At 26.9% G+C, this 21,902-nt stretch overlaps 2 protein-coding genes across 22 annotated transcripts in view; one reads left to right on the top strand and one right to left on the bottom strand.

The window, feature by feature from the left end:
- The first annotated feature begins 1,644 nt into the window (after positions 1-1,644).
- Positions 1,645-3,139, top strand: LOC126906051 (zinc finger MYM-type protein 5-like). Its single transcript, XM_050686327.1, has 4 exons — positions 1,645-1,677; positions 1,781-1,880; positions 1,948-2,070; positions 2,640-3,139. The coding sequence occupies exons 1-4, from the start codon at positions 1,645-1,647 to the stop codon at positions 3,137-3,139; spliced, it is 756 nt and encodes a 251-aa protein (XP_050542284.1).
- A 2,162-nt stretch (positions 3,140-5,301) lies between these two features.
- The window catches only part of LOC126896709 (LIM domain and actin-binding protein 1), a 32,926-nt gene continuing 16,325 nt past the window's right edge, over positions 5,302-21,902 (bottom strand). For 2 of the 21 annotated variants that reach the window (XM_050669684.1, XM_050669702.1), the window contains exons 3-19: positions 20,602-20,754; positions 19,703-19,822; positions 16,574-16,663; positions 16,058-16,123; positions 14,575-14,664; positions 14,363-14,502; positions 14,204-14,301; positions 13,730-13,801; positions 12,992-13,151; positions 12,672-12,927; positions 12,381-12,594; positions 11,558-11,670; positions 11,137-11,319; positions 10,296-10,622; positions 9,829-10,032; positions 5,819-5,949; positions 5,302-5,735 (exon numbers count right to left, since the gene is read on the bottom strand). In XM_050669684.1, the coding sequence (XP_050525641.1) occupies positions 5,558-5,735; positions 5,819-5,949; positions 9,829-10,032; positions 10,296-10,622; positions 11,137-11,319; positions 11,558-11,670; positions 12,381-12,594; positions 12,672-12,927; positions 12,992-13,151; positions 13,730-13,801; positions 14,204-14,301; positions 14,363-14,502; positions 14,575-14,664; positions 16,058-16,123; positions 16,574-16,663; positions 19,703-19,822; positions 20,602-20,754 (2,595 nt within the window). In that variant the 3' untranslated portion in view covers positions 5,302-5,557. Of the gene's footprint in view, positions 5,736-5,818; positions 5,950-6,693; positions 8,163-9,598; positions 9,717-9,828; positions 10,033-10,295; positions 10,623-11,136; positions 11,320-11,557; positions 11,671-12,380; positions 12,595-12,671; positions 12,928-12,991; positions 13,152-13,729; positions 13,802-14,203; positions 14,302-14,362; positions 14,503-14,574; positions 14,665-16,057; positions 16,124-16,573; positions 16,664-19,702; positions 19,823-20,601; positions 20,755-21,902 lie in introns of those variants that run through there. The other 19 variants (XM_050669704.1, XM_050669689.1, XM_050669694.1 and 16 more) reach the window with 17 other exon arrangements.

The following is a 21,902-nucleotide window of genomic DNA, read 5'->3' on the forward strand; positions in this document are numbered from 1 at the left end:
AATAATTGGATGATTTGGCAAGTATACAACTATTGGTATACTTGGCAAGTACACCAGTCGTGGGAATCCGGCTTTACATCTAAGTGTTCGATGACCAGATGCGTTGCTAAATTTTATGGCACCGCAACGCGATTTCAATTGCCTTATAACATCACCTGCAACTGACTATTATAGTCCATTTTATTAGATGTGTCCCACCAAATTTTAGAAAAGCGTTGTTTAACACATTTTATATGTATTTATTTAAGTAGAGTCCACGCGATAGTGTCACAACAGTGTTATCTTGATAGTGATTTTCGAGAATAATAAGCTTGCAAAAAAACTATCACAAGTGCTGTTACCACAATATTAAATACGTATGATAGTTTGAAAATTACTACCATGACTAAAAATAATTTTGTAGATTTCTCGTCAACTTACTACAATAGTGTGTTTGCCTTCATTCATAGTTGTTTAACTACCATCGACTGTAACAACAAGAACTATCGCAACAACTTTGACAATGGAAAATATCGCTACAATACAAGTGGTGAGCAAAAAAAACTAAAAAAACTGTGTATCACTAACCATAACAAACTGGTAAAATATGTTAAGCTCATGGACCCCAGGGCGTTTGATCCCACTTAATCCGGACTTGACTATTATCATGTAAACCCGACTGTAATTATGATTTTTGTAAGGATGCTCTGAAAGAGATATATTTCGTGACAACATCGTCAACAATATCTAACGCATAATATTAACCACTGATAGTAAAATTAGTTAATTTTTAATATATTTTATTCTTTTAAATTATTAACATGGATCTGCTTGGAACTTTGGAAGTTTTTCCAATTAATCGAAAATAAAAACCGGTTTAATCGATAGTTCGATAGTTGACTATATCGATACTATTGGTTATAGATGTTTTGTTTTTAACATAGTGAAATTCACATGTTTTATAGATACAAATAGTTTCGAATTTTATTTATAACTTACAATAATTGTAAATATTTATAAACAATTATTGTTTTTAAGAGTTATATTTTTTTTTTTATGAAATGGAATTTACTTCAGAAATTAGTCATTGTAGTTATGTAATATTACATTATGAATACAATCGATAATTCTATTCAATCGATCATTCAACCGCGTTTTCTAAGAATAAAAAATAATCGATTAATTATAAATAATTAATACTACAATTAATTTATATAATCAATATAAAAACGAAAAGGATACCGCGCAACTCTAAATATCCTTAAAAAATAATTATTTTCAGGGCCGTCTTTCATTACTTAGAGGCCCTGGGCCTACTTAGATTGGAGGCCCATTCAAGATGAAAAATCTTGAAATTGTTTAAAAACCAGTAACATTGATCGTTATGATTTTTCTTTAAAATAAGTTTTAGCTGAATTGCCGCTTTTTTGTATATCTAGAATTTTTCCACCACTCACTATAATAAACGGTAAGTATTTTTTAATAAATACAAGACATATATTTGTATATAAAAATATATATATACGCGTATTTGTGTATCTACATACTATAAGTAAGTATATTTTTAGATTTACGCGCAATTAGCTTGGCGCCAAGAATTTTATTTTGACACGTACGCGCAGGGACTATCGGTTTTTCCAATAACAATGCGGACTGCTGGTAAACATGTTTAAACATGTTCTACGGCAACAACGTGTTGTAAGCTACGCGCCGCTAAAGCTACGAGATATTTTTTTTAGTTTAATGATTCGTGTTTGTGTTTGTTGATTTTAAATATTAAAATGCATCGAACTCACTCTAGCGGGGCAGCAAAAAGAAGAAAACTAAAGAAGGTAAAATTCAAATTTCAAAGTTGCCGAAGATAACTAATTTTATTAATGTTCAAAGTGTTCAAGAAGCAGGTAAAACTGATAAGTGGAAAGTTTTTTTAAATATATTGATATAATTATTGCCGGAATTTCTTCATAGATATTGCTGCAAGCTTATCTAATGAGCTTGGGCCAATTGACGAGACAGAACATTCGGAATCCAATGATAAAACATTGCTTCCTTTGCCCGAGAATTCGGAGATTTTAAATCATAAGTGTACAGGTACATTTTGTTTTTACTAAATTATTATTTACATGAGATTTTTAAGTGATAATATAAAAAATCTATTTTATTTACAAAAATTGAAGAAAAAAAATGTACTCGTATAAGGGTATGGAATCAGGACGATTCGACCGGGGTTTTATTGCTCGAGTGAAGCATGAATTGACATGCATGCGGTATGCAAGCGTGTAAGTGTAATAAAAAGAGGTCCGAACAACAAATCATGTCCAGACTCTCGCATGTTCAAATTGACTGTTATGTGCATTCAACGTATTAAATTTTCACAACAGAAAGATAAATAAGAAAAAAGGTGTCACGGACTTCTCTCTTTTATTTTCACGCGTGCAGTGAGGATCGTAAGGATCGTACACTAAACATTGATTAAAATGGATAAAAAAAAGCTTTTTGTTAAAAAATTTTGAACTTACTCAATATGTATTTATTTTTTAAATTATTTATTTCATCTTTTCGACTATTATATATAATATTATTATTTAAATTAAAATTTTTATTAAAATGTTTATTATTAATTTATTTATTATTAAAAATTTTTTGTTTCATACCAATAGATGAGTCTGAAAATCTCAGTACAATTACAAAATATTCAACAGACTTAGCATCCTGGAAAGATATCAACGAAGATTTACGAAACTATTGCTTGCAAAAAGATCCATCTTTTTTTCATATTAAGAATGATGAATATACAAAATTAGCTAGAATTTATGACAAAAATGAGAAACAGAAAATAAGATTTTTTCATTCATCTCTTTTTTATCGCAATTTGCACAACGGAGAAACAGTAGAACGAGACTGGCTTTCTTATTCTCCATCGACCGGTAATATTTATTGTTTTATTTGCCACTTATTTTCAAATGAACGAAATCAATTCGCGTTTTTTGGATTTCGTGACTGGAAGCATCCAGAGCGAATTGTAGACCACGAAGAGAGTCGATCTCATAAGGCATCTTTGATAACGTACTCTAAAAGAAGAAAAAACTTAAATTTGATAAATACACAAATGACGCTTCAATTAATAAATAAAAAATTACTGGACACAAGTTCTTCGTAGAATCACTGATGTTATTAAGTTTCTTGCTTCTAGAGGTCTAGCTTTTCGAGGCAGTAATCAAATATTTAGGTCAACGCAAAATGGAAATTACTTAGGAATTTTAGAACTTTTAAGCAAATACGATAGTTTTTTAAAAGATCATATTAAGACTTACGGAAATAAAGAGCACGGAATAACATCATATTTATCTGCGAATATTTGCGAAGAATTTATTGAATTAATGGGGAAACAAATATTTTTTTATATTATCAAAGAATTAAAAAAATCGAAATATTACTCGATTTGTGTTGATTCTACGCCCGATGTTTCGCACACAGATCAGTTAGTTTTTGTAGTTCGCTATACAACTGATAAAGGTCCCATCGAGCGCTTTTTATTATTTATCCCAATTGAGCAACACAAGTCTGAATATTTAAGTGAAGTTGTAATTAGTTTTTTACATGAACATAACGTCGATATTCAAGACTGCAGAGGACAGTCATATGATAATGTCTCGAATATGTCAGGACAATACTCAGGCTTGCAAGCGAGAATCAGAGAAATTAATAAATATGCTATTTACATTCCTTGCGGGGCATTCTTTAAATTTAGTCAGAACTAAAGCAGCTGAGTGTGTTCCGGAAGTCGTAGCTTATTTTTATTTAGTTCAAAAATTGTATACATTTTTTTCATTATCGACTAATAGATGGCAACAACTTTTGTCAGCTTTAGGACCGGAAAACAAAACCTTAAAAAGTCTTTCGACTACTCGATGGTCAGCTCGTTGCGATGCCATAACTGCCTTGCATAACGGTTATGATAAAATATGTACAGTTCTCGAAAAAATAACACAAAATCAAAACACAGCTCAAGATACGAAATACGAAGCGCAGTCATTGTTTAAAAATTAAAAAATATTGAAAATATATTTTTAACTATTGTGTGGAACGATCTTTTGAGTCGTATAAACGATGTTAATGTAACTTTTCAAAAAAAAAACATGAATTTACAAGTAGCTACTCACCTATTAACATCTTTAAATTCGTATTTGAATGATACTAGAGATAAGTTTAATAATTTTTTAGTAAAAGCTAAAAATATTACGGTATTAAGTGGAGATTCGTGCAATCAGAGAATAAAAAAAATTAATACCAGACTAACTTATTTTGATGGACCTTCCAATGAACAACTTTTTAATTCCGATGATAAATTAAGAATCAAAATTTTTTTACCTATTAGTGACTCTGTTTGTACTGATTTGAAGAAAAGACAAGAAGTTTACGATAAATTAAATGAAAATATCACATTTTTTACGACGCTCCAAAAAATCAATAACAAACAAATCGAGGACGCTTGTGAAAACTTGGCAAATATCTATGATAAAGATATCACAGCGGAAAATTTAATTTCTGAATGTTTACATTTTAAACATTATTTAAACGAAACTTATAACGATGATGAGGTATTACTAATTCCTGATTTGTTAGATAAAATTAAAAAAGATTGTATTAGTTCTACTTTTCCTAATATTGAAATTTGTTTACGCATATATTTAAGTTTGATGATAAGTAATTGTACTGACGAGCGTTTATTCTCTTATTTGAAATTTTTAAAAAGCGATGTAAGAAATTCGATGACCCAGTCCAGTCTAAACTATTTATCTATCATGTGCATGGAATCTAATTTATTAAATGAAATAGATTTTAATGATTTGATTAACGACTTTTCGACTAAAAAATGTTGTACAAAACTGTTTAATCGGAGTATATAATCAATTTTAGAAGGAATATCTATATATATGTGTGTATTATGTTTAATATAAAGTTTTATGTTTAAAATAAATTGATTTCATTTTGTTCAAGTATTCTTTTTAAAAAAAATATATTAAAAAAACTTAACGATTGTCTACAAAGAGGCCCCCCTTTTGCAGGAGGCCCTGGGCCCGGGCCCGGTGTGCCCTGCCTTAAAGGCGGCCCTGATTATTTTGTGAAATAACGCTATTGAAAAGAGTAAAAAGGGTATTTGTGAATGATTTTTTTCGTTATTTCTTTAGCATACAAAATAATCATCAAGCGGTAAACATACAATTGATATTTGAAATTAAAAATTAAAAATGTTATCACTTTTATTTCAAATATTTATCTCATAATAATAAGATACTAATAAATAAAATAATACAAAAATTACATATAATTTTTATATTTATAAATAAATAAGAATTTGTGTATATGTATAAATATATTATCAACTTCGGTAATACTAACCAATAAGAAAATTAAAAAATAAATAGTTATCAGAGATTTCACAAAGACTTTAGGCAAATATAAATAGTTAATTTTTGAAAAATAAATTTCAGGATCACATTTTACAACGATAACATCAATTACACTTATGGTTCAAAATAAATATATAAAAATTTTTTACATAATTTGTCAACATCTAATTATTTGGGTGGCTTTGAATAATTTGTGGTGATTGGGCAAGTCCGTTTGTTTCCCATTTTTTTTTATGTTGATCGCCCCCAAAACCTTCATCATAATTTCCTTTGGATATGAACAATCGTTTGAAATGGGGTAGACAATAGAGTCGATTATTATTCCATGTAAAAGTATCCATGCTGTAAGATAAAACCAATAATATTATAATATAAAATAATTGAACATTTTAAAATGTTAAAAGTTAACAGAACATTATATTTACCGTAAAACACATTGACATTGGGTACATTTAAAGCATGTACGATGAAATGGTCTGCCTTCAATTTCCACTTTTTCTAATGGATAAACCTTCTTCTCACACGATTCACAAAGGACTATGCTATCAGATTGTTGCTAAAGAGGTCAACAAAATCAGTTAATGATTAACTTAAAAAAGAAGCTCATAGAAATAGATAAAAACAATAAAATTTATGTTCTAATAAAGAGATAACAAGCAAAAAAAAGTCAAGAAAAAGAAAAAACCAAGTATTAATAATACTCCTAAGTTTTTTAAAACTTAAATTGCATAAAAGCATATATTTTATAACACAACAAAATAAATAACATAAATTGAAGTTTAGCAAAAAGTTTATTAGATTAATAACATAATATCATAAAACAATAATTTCTAATTTAACACTTTAAACATAAAATTAATTTTTTATTCTTAAATATAAATTAACATAAAGCTTAAAATAGTTACACACATTAATATGAATAATAACCACATTTTAAACTTATTTAAGTTTTATAACTAATCTACTGCTTTTAATGTGATGTTAAAATGAGTAAGAAGTATTCAATAAATTTACACTAAATATAAAAAATTTAACATGACAATAATTTAATAAGATAACACAACATATTTTTGGTTAGAGATTAACAGTATACATACTCCTCAATTTACTAATGAAATATTATTAATAATACAAGTTATAAAAAGACTAGTATTTAAAGTAATTAAATTTTGAATATTTATTTATACAATTTTATAAAACTATTTAATCATGAGTACATTAATATTATTTCTCGAGTTTCAAAAAATTAGCGTTTTTTTCTAGTATAACAAATAAAATAAAAAATAATTTTTATGATATATACACTAATTACTTCAACGACTGCATAGACTTTTTTCTCACTGTAACAAAGATTTAATTGAAGCATAATTAAATGATTCAAAATAAAAAAATATAAATAGTTTTGTAATTTATTATATTTAATATTAATAATAAAAACCATTTAGTATTTTTATTTAATTTTAAGACAAATATAATAAATAATAAAATAAATTTAAATCATTAATAATTGTTTGCAAAAATATAGTTATAACATAACACAACACTTCAAGCTATCTACTAATTTTAAGTGAAAATTAATTTAGAAATAAATACATGTTAAACAAACTCACCTTAATTGCATTGTGATTCACACTAATCATGGTTAATTGGTTAAGAAAAAAACAGGTTAACATTTGATTGAACACACAAAATGTACTAGTGAGTGGTAAATAATAAGTTAAGCAACATATTATTGTTGTTTCACAAACAATACGAAAAAAAAAATTATTTGACATCAAAAAAAGATTATTAATTAAAATATATTAAATAATTAGTCACTTAAAAAATCCACAGCAAATGTACGATAACAAAACAATCAATTACCAAAAAATAAAAGACAATTATCAATTTAATCATGGTGTAATATCATTCATTTAAAACTCATATTCTAATCCTAGACACAAATTGAAGGAATTCAGAGTGGCTTAACCATCAAAATATAGTAAATAAACTCCTACCTCTAATTTATATAATTATATCATTATTATATAACAAAAATTTTGTATGGTGTAAAATACAAATAGCCTTTTTAAAAATTTATATTTTGAACCTATGCTAATGACATGTAAAAAGATTAACTAAGTTGCATTATTCTAAATTTTTACCAAAATATTTATTTTATTATTTCACTTTTTTAAATAAGTTATACTAAAAGTATATCTATAAAAAATAATAAAAAAGTAATATTAGATTTAAAAACAATAATAATATTTTTTTTGTATTTTTTAATCAAGTTTAAAGATTTTATATTGAAAAATAATCTTTTTAGTAATATTAATTTGGATTTTTATGTATAAACATACTTAAAACTTATCTAAAATAATTTACTGTATCAATTAGGAATTAAGATATGGTGCTATTTAAACCATACATTGTGTTTTACTAAGAATACAGAGTGACTCGTTTATCATTGACCAATTCAATAATTGCAAAATAAGATAATTATTGAGAATTTTTTGTCTGTTTCTTTTAGTTACTTATTTTTCTTAATTTATCAATTATAAAGTAATTATTATGTTTATAACATATGTCTTGTAAGAGTATCAACTTTATTTTATAGATTGAAACATACATATTGAATTAGATTATTAATTAGATAATGGTATTATTAAAGAAAATTTTGGACCAGTATTTCAGATGTTATTAACAACTTAAAATATGATTGAAGGTGAGATATAAGTTTTGTTATTTTTATCACTAGACATTTCTATGCAGCACTCTTCCTCCCACCTAGAAATAAAAATGTTAAAAACTTACAAAATACTAATTCCAAAGTTGTAATCTACCAGTCATTTTTTTAATTAGAGTATGATAAATATTTATAAAAATAAAATTCTTAACCTTATGGGACATTGTAATATTCACCCAAATCACTTTTAAATAATTCTTAAAATTCTTAGATGTTAATTATAGAAAGGTACAATGTCACAAAAATTATATTATGTGCCAAACTAATATCATAAAATTACATTGCAATTTAAACATATATGTTTTTGTGTAATAGTTATCTAAGTAATGATTACTGTGTAAGAAATAATACAGTGACAGTAATAAAATAATCTCAAAAGGCAATACGACATTCAAGATTATAAAAAAACACATATGAGGACTATTAACTATATAAAGTTAAAAGGTTAAGGTAGAAGTAGTACAGTAGCTACTAGATAAAATAGAGAAGTGTAGAGCAGTATGGAGTAGAGAAATGAAGTTAGCTGCTAGTCAGTTATCATTTCTACAAAATAAACTAGAGAGTAAGTAGAAAATAATCTCGATGGATTTACACTTTTGCAAGCCTTATTTTTATGATTTGTATTATCTCACCTAATCATACTTTATCTTATTTATTCAAATAAAGATGACAAAATAATAATTTAACTTGAATTTCCCCTTTATTAGTTTTAAACAAAAACAAGAATATTGATTATTTTAAAATAGTAAGATTATATTTTAAATTAATGTTCTTCTTTTTTCTCGCTTTTATCCTAAACAATTGATCCTAAATACTTAAAACTTTCCACATCTCCTATCATGTCTTGGCTTTTTATCACTGACCTGCTCATTTCACCTACTTCGAATTCTCCTTTCAGGAGTTAGTCTATTTAATAACAGCGTAATTCACTCATTTACAACTTTTTTGTTATTTTATATTTTATTTTTTATCTTTTTGAATTACAACAAAAAATAAATACAAAAATCATTTCATGACTGATAAATTGAAAAAAATATTTAACTAAAAAGAACATACATTTTTTTTTCAATTTATGAAGGAATTTATGATAAAATAATCATACTAGATATTAATTTTAAATAGAATATTTTTTATATACATTTCTACACTTAAATTATTTTAATCATGGATGAATATTTTAAAATGATGTAATTATAGTTTTTTTTATTTGACTCATATTTAAGATAAATTTTAGAATATGACTCAATAATAACTTTGAGTACTTAAAAATGTCTCAAGCTTACAAAAATGTTGAAAATACATCATTAAATTATTTCACATTTAGCTAAATATAAACAAAGTAAGACACAAATATTTGAAGAAAAATCATTCTTATATCATTTTTTAATGTTAATACACTAAATTAAATTAATCAATTCAGCAAGAAAATGATTATCATATTAATTGAGTATTATTTGATGAAGCACTCTTAATTTACCTAAAAAACTTTGTTTAAAATAATTAATTTGATATCTATGTCGCTATGTCAGACGTTAATGAAAAAAATCCCAATAAATGTCTTTTTTTCGTCCGACTGTCGACATATTAGTGTTGGCCTACAAAAATAGAAAATTTTAAGAAAAAAACTAAAAAGCGAAGTATAAGTAAACGATTAGAAGAAAAAAGCATAAATTTGTTTATATTAATAATAAATATTCCATTATTTACCACAAATCTGTTAACTTTTGGTTTGGGTTTTTCAACTGGTTGCTCAGCTTTGAGTGATTCAAAACGAGCACGAAGAGATTTAGTAGATTCAATACTTTCTTGTTCTGAATCCAGCATTGTTACAGCATTATTCATGGAGTGTTTATCAGGTTCCCAATGCTCAAACTTTTCTTTAAGTGATTTTGCTTTTGCAGCATTTTGTGCCTAAAAGTAATTTTTATTGAATTAAAAAATAATAATTATACTAAATATCTGTCTGATTAAATTATTCTATGAAATGTTTAAACATTAATGATTATTTGAATTCTAAAAATTTATATTTCATCCTAGGATATTTTTAATTAATTAAGTTTGGACAAATGCTTATCATAAATATTAAAAATATTTAAAAGTATTGTTATTTGTTCATATTATCAAATAACATGAATACAAATAGATACAAATAATTTTAGAGAATGTTTTATTACATTTTTTAAAAATTCATCTTCAATTTTCATTGATGACTTTACAACATCATTTGTCTCACTACAACTTGACTCTTCTTCTTCGCTATCACTAACTTCTTCAGATTCAGATTCAGTACCCGATGATTCTTTGTAATCTGGTGGAGGAGTAAACCGTTTCAATGGCTTAAGGCCTTCTGGAACATCCTGTTTAGCTACCTCTAGCTGTCGGAATAATGACAACATTTTGGTAGTAGTATTACTTTTAACAAGATCAGCAGCCTCATCCACTGGATCTTCACTCCGCACAACATTAGGATCACGATAAATATCACGTTCAGGAGATTCACCCTAGACATACATATACAATTTTAAAATAAAAAATTTCATATACAATTATCATTAAATTGATTGATTTGACAGGATAGAATACATTTTATTAAACAAACTTGTTATATAAAAAACTAAGTACCTATAAAGGTGACTAATTTAATTAATAAATAATAAAATAATGCATAATTATTAAAATAAATATAATTTATACATTATTTTATCATACTAACTACAAAACAAAATCTGTTAGATATTCCTGATATAATGAGGTTAAATTTAAAAATACTATTTTAAGTATCTATAATTTAATATATTTATTAACTCCAAATACAAAATCCTTTATAAAGGTTAAATAAAACTGACAAATAATTATTTTTATGATTAAAAATGTTATTTAAAACCACTAAAACAAATTAATATTATAGAAAACAAACAAAAAACTAATAATAAAAGGGAAGTATTAAAGAAAAATTTTGCATATTAATGTAAATACAGAAATGTTAGGAAAACAACAACCACAAAGATTGTGAACCTTAGTTTGGCCTTCTCTTGGAGGTGTGATCCTGAATTGTTTCTTAGGAGCTGGAGGTGGCTTATATGTTTCAAAAAATTTAAACTTTGAAGAAACATCAGCTGTTTCTACAGTTACATCCTCAATGCGGTCACTGCTTTTGACCACATCTTCGGATACTTGACGAGTATACATTGGTGTTATCTAAGAAGTTTAAACATTTTTATTGAGTGAAAGTCATCATATAATGGGCATTTTCACCATATTTAAATAAAAAAAAAAAACTTAAAAACATGTCTTATTTTATAAATGATTTGATAAAAATTTTTCTTCATTAATTATAAAGAAAAAAATAATTGATGATTAAAAATGATATAAAACATAAATATGTAAATAATTAATAAATATCCATAAAATTCATGAATTTAAATTATGTTCTTACGGGTTTGCTGGGAGTGAACTCCTTTTTAGTGTTAGAAATAGGAGGAGATTGCATAGATTTTGCAACATTAGCATCTAACTCCATAAAATGACTCCTAGATTTCTTGGAAATACCTACAAAATAATAAAATAGAGAGTGAATCTTTGATTATGGACTCCTTAATAAATTGAAAAATAAAAATACTATTAATAATTTTTTTTTAGATTTCTTATAGTTATTTTTTTTTTAAATTTATCAAATATGATTAATCTATGCCTATATCTTAAAAGGGTTTCAATTTATTTTTACAAATGGAAACATACATAATTAAGTAGCTATTAAAATGAAAAACTATCTAATTAAGAAAATAAATATGGACTAATATTTCATAAACTATTAATAATTTAAAGTACTGACTGGCGTGGGTCCTTCTATTTTTATCTCTATACATTTTTTGGCCTTGCTCTTTCTTCGGTATAGATATAAAATTGTTTATAATAACTTTCAAAATACTGACCCCAAAAGTTACTATCAAAGTCGTTTTCATAATTAAAAATTTTCCAAAATTTTTAAGCTAATTAATTATATATTTTATCATTTAAAAAAATAAAGTTTTTATCTTCTTAAAATATAAGAAATGAACAGCAAAAATACTTCATCATGATTAATCGATTGAAAGTAATATATTACTAAGGGAAACAAAAAAAAATAATAAATATTATTTTTATTTTTCAATTTATTAAGTGGTTCAAGATAAAAAAAGTCCAACGTACAATTAATTATTACAAATTAAATTGTTATAAACAATGTCACATTAATAAATAAAAAATCAAATCAAATCTACCTGCTTCAAAAACACTCATTTCGTCGTCTTGATTTATCTTATTATTTTCATCTTCTTCTTCATTTTCATCTTTTAATGTTTCACCTTTTTCAAACTTCTCCTTAATTACTTTAGCTTTATCAGATTTATTGATGTTCACATCACGCTTGACACCAGTGCGTTCACTTTCAGCAACAGCTTGCTCATACATTTGTTTCATTTTACCCTGTTTACCCTACATCAGAAAAATGTTGTTAATTTAATTTCAGTAATTTTAGTTGTTTTGTTATAAAGAGAAATATTCAATAATACCAAAAATAGTTTTGATCTAATATTTTGTATTTCTTGTTTATGTTCTTCTTTTATTTCTTCTTTACGCATTTCCCAATTACGTTTTACTGAATCCATTTTATCAAAACTCATTGGTTTTTCTTTGGTAATACAGTTTTTTGTAATATCACTTTTTTCTAGATCTTCTTCATTTTCGCTTTCACTACTAGATGGTTCAAAATATGCCCCATTTAATGCTTCATTAGGAACACCAATGTCCATACCCTTAGATTTAAATCTAATAAAAAGAAAACAAATATTAGAATGTTAAAGTAAGTAATTTAACCTTAATATAAACGAACTTCGCCATTTTGCTTAAAATACTCGGTGACCTTTTTACACTAATTGGAGATTTTTCCATAGATGTATTACCATTTGTGGTACCATTTTCGAAAGCTTGGAAACGTGACTTAACATTTAAAGAGCTCAATTCTTCCAAACCCAAGTCCGGCTTATCGCTCGCTGTTGATTAAAAATTAGGTACAAGTATTAATTTTAAATATAACTTTATTTCATAATATTAATTTATTGGTAAAATAATCAAAATAAAACGAGTGCTAATATTTTATATAACATACAGAAAACTATTTCATTAATTGAATATTTTGGTCGAATTAATAGTTAAATTAAATGCATATAAAAATAAGATGTTAGTACAAAAATTACATTTGGTTTATAATTTGAGTTTTACTAATAGTAAAAATTACCAAGATTTAATTATATACAAGTAAATAGAGGCGTATAAAGCTATTTGGCACCTGTAAGCTAAAAAATTTTTATACCCCCTCCACATTAATTATTTACGAGTGTTAAAAATGAAAATTACTTCTCATAAAAATAAAGCTGCCCTAGACCGCAGCCTAAACTAGCGAGTAAACTTTTGTTTAGGTACTAGATTTTATGGTTAATTGAGTTTTTAATCAATTAAATTATTAAAAAGAAAATTTTTTAATTAGGGTAAAATAGGTCTAATACACAAAAAAGATATTACATCACACACAAAAACAAACTACACATTCGTCCAAATTATTTTTCAATACCTCTAACCACATCTGGTGGTAATTCAGCAGGTTGATTTTCACGAATTATCATTTCAGGTTTCTTGCGTTTAACTAATATGAAGCGATGTCGATTGTTATGATTAAAAAAAAATTGAAAATTATTAAAATAATTAACACAATTTTATTTGTTTTATATTTAATAGTCCTAACGAAAACTACTTAGTGAATTAAATGATATAAAATTTATTCATGCAATGAAAGTTAAAAATAATTTTTTGACGAGTACCCATTACTTTTAAATGCCTTACAATTTTACAATTACTATCCAAAAGCCATGTCAGAAAATGGTAAAATTTTATGAGATTTTACAATATATACCAAAAGAAGTATAAGCATAAGTGTAAAGAAATATTAATATTAATATAAAAATACTAATATTATAAGTAATGTACTTATTTAAAGTAATTTATAAGTTCCCCTATGTTAATATTAATTTTATGGCTTCTTGCTTACTTGGTTCTTCTTCTTCAACGACAACTTTAGGTTGAAACAATTCCTTGAAGTGTGGTTTACAGTACAATAAACCTTCATGACTACTGTATATGTCAACTCTGAAAAGAAAAAGCAAAACTTTTTGAAAAGGCCACGCATAAATTATATTAAATTACTCACGTTAACTGCTTATTGCACGTGGTACAACGGAAACAGTTTTTATGCCAAACTTGACGTTCCGCTTTGATTTGCTCCATAGCATAGACGGTTTTATCACATGACTTACATACGGAAAGGACTTCTGGACGAGCAACTCCATTCTACGAAACCACAAATCAATTAGAACAATTAATTATATCTACTCGTAGTACATTAAATAAAATCCAACATACCTGCTTAGAGTCACCTTTATCAGATTCCAAAGATCTTTGTTGAAGAATTGCTTTTTTTTCTAACTGATCAAATTTACCAAAACTTGATTTCTAAAAAAAAATATTTTTTGAATATATTTGGCTTATTATCATTTAATAATTATACCAAAATCACCAATAATAATCAAAAGTAATACACTGTTATACGCACAGCATAAGTATTTATTTTTAGTTGTAAGTAAAATATTACCACCATTAAAAAATATATTTTTTAGGTTAAATTAAAATTTTATAGATCTATAATATATGTTAAAACAAAATCAACTATTTTTAGTTGAAAATTAGTGATTCGATGTTTACAGACAAAATATAAAGTAAAAGAATGATAAAACAATTAACACGGGACATACGATTGGATATATTTTCTAAAAAACATTTCTTGGCATATTCTGGCTGGATATATTTTTGTAATAGTCTTAGGAATGTAGAGCGGAAGAAAAGATAGCGGAAAAGATAAAAAGTTAGACACATTAATATGGTAGTATGAAATATTGTTTTAAATGTGTTGAAATATTAAATGTTATTCATATTATTAATCAAAGTGGTCAAATTTAAGAGAAATCCTATGAGAATTTCATAAACATTAGAAATTAATGTTACTATAAAACAACCTTACACAAATGTGGGCGGGAGAAATAACCAATAGAACTTATTAAAGACACATATGCAGATTTAATAGAAAATATTAATATTTAAAAATAAAAACTACTGTAGGAGTACGGTATGTAATCCTAAAATAGTTAACGAAATACATTTTTTATCTCAATTCCAACACCAAAATAATACATGAATAATTTGCTCGTCATCTACACAACACTATATCACATAAAACGGTCAAATTTAATGGCACATATATTGTATTATTAATAGAAAACTGCTTGGGTAAGACGAAAATTTTTAAGTTGAATCACCCGTTTTATTATATCTTATTTATAATAATATGAACAATACGCTTTAGATAGTTAAGTTCAATTTTTTTATTATAAAGAATAAAATTCCAAAAACAAAAGTAGCTGATAACTAAAAGACTAAATTATTTTTCTTACTTTATTCATTAAATATTATTGTAAAAAGAATGCAATAGTATGTATAAATAAAATAATAATAATAATAAGCAAACTTAATAAATATGTTAAACTGAATACTTGCCAATTTAATAAATAAAAAAGTATAAAACACAATTTTGGAAAAATTAGAACTATTAAATACAAGACCCATATAAGTATACTTAACTGGCGTATTGAAATAGCGTCGACAGTCTAATAATAGAAAGCTCAAATATATTTGTCAGTATAAAGCGTATAAAATGAAAAAACAATCATAAAGGCAAACTAACCATATGTGCAACACTAAAAGCGTATCAACAGCAATGAATTTCAAATGTATCGATAGATAACGTAAAAGCTTATTTGGCAACACTATGCACATGTATTATAATACTTACTATACAACCGTTTGTCGATGTGTTTTCAGACGGTCGTTTTTCAACGACACGAGCGAAATTCCGCTTCTTAGCAAACACCGATGAAATAATTAAATAAACAAAAAAAATTAATTACAAATAAAGCAAAAAAAAAAATAAGCTAATACTCATATGACAAGACGTATACCACATATATGATTTGATACGTTTTAGTGAACTGACTTCCGTGTTAAAGAAACTAAATAAATAATTTTATTCATCATACTTATTTATAACTATATTCTTATAAATCAAAGTTTTTTTTTATATGCTACCAATAATCAATTGATAATAAACAAATAGTATCTTAATACTTTATAGTAGCACCTTACAATTAAAAATAATAATGCAGTTATGAAAAATTCCATGCAGTTTAATTAGTACAAGTAGGTTCACTTAATAAGAATAATGAAGATTAAAAAAAATTGAGATTAAAGAACAAAAATTGAAAATGAAATCAGTTCACCAAATAAATGATGCAGCTATACTTTCACTTACCAATTCGTTAATTGGAATTGAAGCAGGTACAGGTTCTTCAGGAATAACAGTCGATGATTTTCGGTTAGCTTCGTTACAATAAGTTTTTTTCTATTAAAAGCATACAATACAAGCAAAAATGTAAACAAATTACATATACTACATATACTAAAAGTACAATATAAAGCAATACGAGACGGATTAGTCCAAATTACTCGTGAACAATACACACACACTTAGCTACCTATAAAACTGTTACAAGAAGCATAAATCTAAAGTTTGAAATTCCTAAGCATATAAAAGGTCTTTAAACATTAACCATCACATATTGCTATATAATCATTTTCTCACATAAATAAAGAGAATCCAAATTCCTACTGTATTAAATAGTTGTACACGAACATGTTCGTTCTCATAATGTGATATGTTACCTATTTAACTGTGTTGAAACAAAAACATAACACATATGAATGAATTAAATTAAGCCAATAATTGAATCTTTTACTACACAAATTATTTTTAATTAGGAAAAAATACGTCTACGCGCAAGTTGTCTGAGTAGTCCGATTGTACTGTAATTATAATTGGTGTTTTTAAACAACAACACAATTGTCTATAGATTGTAGTATGAAATATTTGAATAGATTATTTTTTCTTGGCCAAATCAACGGAAGAATTAAACGATTAAATTGGTCGGCACTTATAATACGTTTAGAGCATTAATTCACAACTAACAATAATATACAAACAAGGTGCTTTTTTAGTGCATTGTTGTAAGTCTCTAGTATGGCTAGTGACCGACAAATTTTGTCTTTGTAATTACCACAAAACGAGCGTATGGTCCGAAATTATTACGCGAGATCAGATGTTTGTGATAGGGTTCAATATATAATGATAAATACAATAAATAATTCTGGCCGGAGGAGTGGCAAATGTCTTATTGATAGTACTTATTTATTACTTGAGCTTCCGGTTAATCATTATTGTCATCAAAGCAACAACATTGTTTTTTATTTATCCAATAAAATAATGTTCATAATGGAAAAACATTCATAACGTCTTAAACAAGTGGTCTACATATAGGAATAGCCACTCCTATGTCTTTTATAATTATTGAGCTAAATATCTGTACTAATATTATACATAGAGAAATCACGTAAGACAATAGCACATAACCTTTTATTAGTCTAAAAAATAATCAAATTTTATGCATGATATTTAATTTTATAACAAATGATTTACTTAGTCCAACAATTTAAACATTATTTTCTTTTTTTAAAATCCGAATAAGATATATGGACATTGAATATATTTAACCGATTTTAAAAAATTTAGAATGGATCATAAAATAAAAATTTTTTTACCAAATGTTTCAAATAAAAATTATAAACCCTATAACTATCTGAAATATTTTTACTAGAAATAATAATCGATAAAGCAACTAGAATTGATTACATTCCCTCAACGAGGCCAAACAGCTTAAAAGTATAGACCTCACACCTTATGAGGCAGTAATGTTATACGAATTTAAAGGACAGTTATTAAAAATAAAAGTAATGCACACTATCTTCAGAATAAATTGAAAAAAAAACGAGTTTACACGGATGAAAATGGAATATAAGCATAAAATTACAATGAACCATAACAAGTAAATTTACAAATATTTAATTATTCTGCATAGTTAAAATAAAAATGTGAATATGGCTTAACGACCACGCATTTTTCTATATCCGTACAACTGTAGCTAATTGAGGTGGACATAATTTAGACAGTATACTTTGACATATAAAATGTTAATCTAACAAATTCGCGAAGAATAAATTTTAAATTATTCCATATAGTATTATTATCCTATAACAGACAAAACCTGTCAGTTTGACCTAACTGGTAGAATCATCTGTTTTTCAAAATCACTAAGAAAAAAATATGAACGTACGGCTATAGTAAAAAAGGATAATAAATTGCTCATTTATTTTTATTACAGTATTGCCGTGCCATTTGGAATGTTTTATTTAGTTTTTGCAATTTACAATTCATAAAAACGGAAACGGCATTAGGAATTACGGTTTTATTAGTATTTCTTTGACCAACTACAGAGTGATCGGTTAATCATAAACCACTCGATTACTCGCAAAATAAATACAATATTGAAAAAATAATTTTTGATTTCTATTAGTTACATATAACTCTTGATTTATCAGCTAATAACTACTTTTTAGAATCATCCCTTATAACATATAAAGGGGTGTCAACTTTTATCAATTTTAACGGCAACATACATATTTAACTAGATTATAAAGTAGGGAATAATCTAATTAAGAAAGTAACTGGTTGATAACAACTTTTGGACCAGTATTTCAAGAGTTATTAACAATTTATAGTAAGGACTGGAGGTAAATAGTGATGCTGCTATTTTTATTACTAGTCATTTCCCGTCCATACTCTTCGTCCCGTCAAGGTATAAAAATGAGAATAGTTTACAAAATACTGGTCAAAAAGTTGTAATTATTTTCTTTATTAGATTATTTCCTATATTATAAGCTAGGTAAATATATATGTTGCCATTTAAAGAAATTAAGTTGACACACCTTTAAGTTACAAGGTTTCTGAGAAGTAATAGAGTATTCAGAGTAGCTGATAATTCAAGAACTATATGTAACTAAAAGATATCAACATTGTATTTACTTTGAGAGTAATCCAGTGGTTTATGATAAACCAACCACTCTTTATAGTATTATTAGCATTGTAATTTATCGAGTAAAAGGACAAAATATTGTCAATAAATGTAACGAAAAAAGGCTCGGTGTATACATATACATAATAATATTATTTTGTACTTTGTCGTGTACCTACTGTATTTATGTGCATCAACTCAACTAAGTGTACACTTAACACTAGGAAACTAATTTCACGATAGAATATACTAAAGTAACCGATACAAAAGAAAATATATGAGCATTTCAAGGCCGGTGTCCAATTAATTCCCAGACAATGTAAATGCTTGCGCCCAAATGGACCATTGTAAACGGAAAGAAACAATCTCATTGTGCAGCTGTGCGGGTGTATTTTAATTGAGAGAAACAAACATCCGAAAAGTACTTGTAAGCGTTTACCGAGTTACCTGCGTAACTCCATACCGGTTATACTTACGAGGTCTCTTACGCATACGTTTGACAGATCGTCCTCCTCTTCAATGGCACATTCGTCGAACTTTTCTCCGGTGCTTTTCTGAACCGCGACGATTTTGTCCGTAGAGAAGCCGTTCATATGCTATACAAAAGCCAAAAAAAAAAAAAAGGTTGCAACTACTATTCACAAAATAACGTAGGTACAACAAAAACTATACATTAAGTGCGTGTAAATTTTTCATAGGACTCTCTCCTATGAAAAACGATTTTATTTGAAGAATAGCAAGTCACGATAACAAGTACTAGATAAGGATGCAGAGAGAGAGAGAGAGAGAGATAGTTTAGAATTCGCCTTAAATAGACAAGAACGCGACTGGGCACGACGATGCGCCCAAAATTGCACACACAGCCTAATTGTGGGTAGCTCCTTTTCTATATTTGTACATGATATACAATTTGAAAAAAAAGAGTAATTACTAATCATCAACTAGTAGATGCAGTCAGCGCGGAATCGAGATGTTTCAACTATATACATATATTTCTATTGCGTGCAACGATACAAATCAGAATGCTTCAACAAAACACAAGCGTCAAAATACTAATTATATAGTATATATATATATACAATACCTCGTGTCGTTGGGATGTATAATTTTGTTTTAAACAAATAAAAGAATCCTAGAGAAAATTGTTACCCATTTTTACTTCGATCAAAGAAGTGTCTCTGTCTAACGGATGACAACTGCATCGAGTTTAGTTTGTTTCGCACGAAAAGCTAATGAAAAAGGTAATGTAAAAATTATTTAAAAACTCAAATCTAAAAAAAACACGTTAGTACGTTTAATACGACTAAAAACGGACAAAGGAAACGGTTAATAGAGAAAAATCAAATGCACACCATTAGTTCTTAAGTAAACTCACAACAGATATGTTCTCTTTCTCGTCAGATTTTTTTGACTTTTTTGTTTTTTTCGTCTTGACTACGGTGGTCGCTGTCGACTCGCCGTTAACAGCCGAAGACTTCTTCTTGACGCTCTTACGCTGTTCAGTCGTCTTTTCTGACACTACTTCGGCCTGCCAAAAGACCATAATAAAACATTACACATCAATTCAAAGTATGCCCGTCAACCATGTCATTTGTCGAGTGCGCATGCATAATATTAATGACATATTGTACAAGAAATAAACGTACGAGCCGTAAATTTTCAACAAGCAAAACGGTGAGCAGCAACGGGCTCGACTATCAGATTGTAAGTACACTTGGGGCCGGTTGGTGGGTCGAGTATAAACTAGTAGGTGTACAGGCACAATGGCGCGTATAATGGACAATAGGGGAAGAACACCGTGACGACAACGTGTACATGTGGAGTCATGTATACATCACCACCGTATCGTCCGCGAGCCGTCGTTTATCACAGTGTAGAGCCCCACCACTGATTTACAACGTTATACAGGTACACGAAAAGGTATTATAAGCAATTGACAAGCGAATTTTTTTCAAATTCGAATTATTTTTAACATTAAGTTACACGATGCGTATTTGGTTACAAAGGCGATTTATGAAATTTGGTTAATTTGGAAGTCAGAACTCATATTAAGCTACTGTAGATTAGCTACTTAACAGTAAAATTACTTATAATCGATCGGATTAGGACTACTTGAGTTGCAAACAACAATAGAAAACCACAATGACTAGTTCGCATTCCCCTCCTCCCGTACTAGCATCTTACCAATGACTACATCAGAATTGAGTTTTTCCTATTATCGAAAAAATAACTAAAACGTGACTTCGTTTACTACTATTACACCAACGATTACATCCATTTCATATATGATGCAGTATTTTTTTATGATTCCTAAGTAAACCAAATCTCAAAACAAAATGTCAATATGAAATATGATTTTATGATAATTCTTTAAAAAAACTTTTTATTTATATAAAAAACATTTATTGTTTAAATTAGCCTCTAAGATACACTTAAATAGAAAAAACATTTTTTTGTTTATAACATTACTTACAGACAAAATAATGGTTAAAATAAAAGTATTATCAATGCTTAAGTATAAATTTTAAATGATTGGTGAGATTTTGTAAAGGAAATAAAATCACAGAAAGCTAATAAAAAAAAAATCAATCTTGTCATTGAAATCATTTAAATAGCTCTATTAAATATTGTTATAAAACTACTTTCTAAAATTTGTTACTTGATTTTTTCTAATTC

This window comes from Daktulosphaira vitifoliae, unplaced genomic scaffold (assembly GCF_025091365.1).
Source record: "Daktulosphaira vitifoliae isolate Bord-2020 unplaced genomic scaffold, ASM2509136v1 Scaffold_1, whole genome shotgun sequence".
NCBI lineage: Eukaryota > Metazoa > Arthropoda > Insecta > Hemiptera > Phylloxeridae > Daktulosphaira > Daktulosphaira vitifoliae.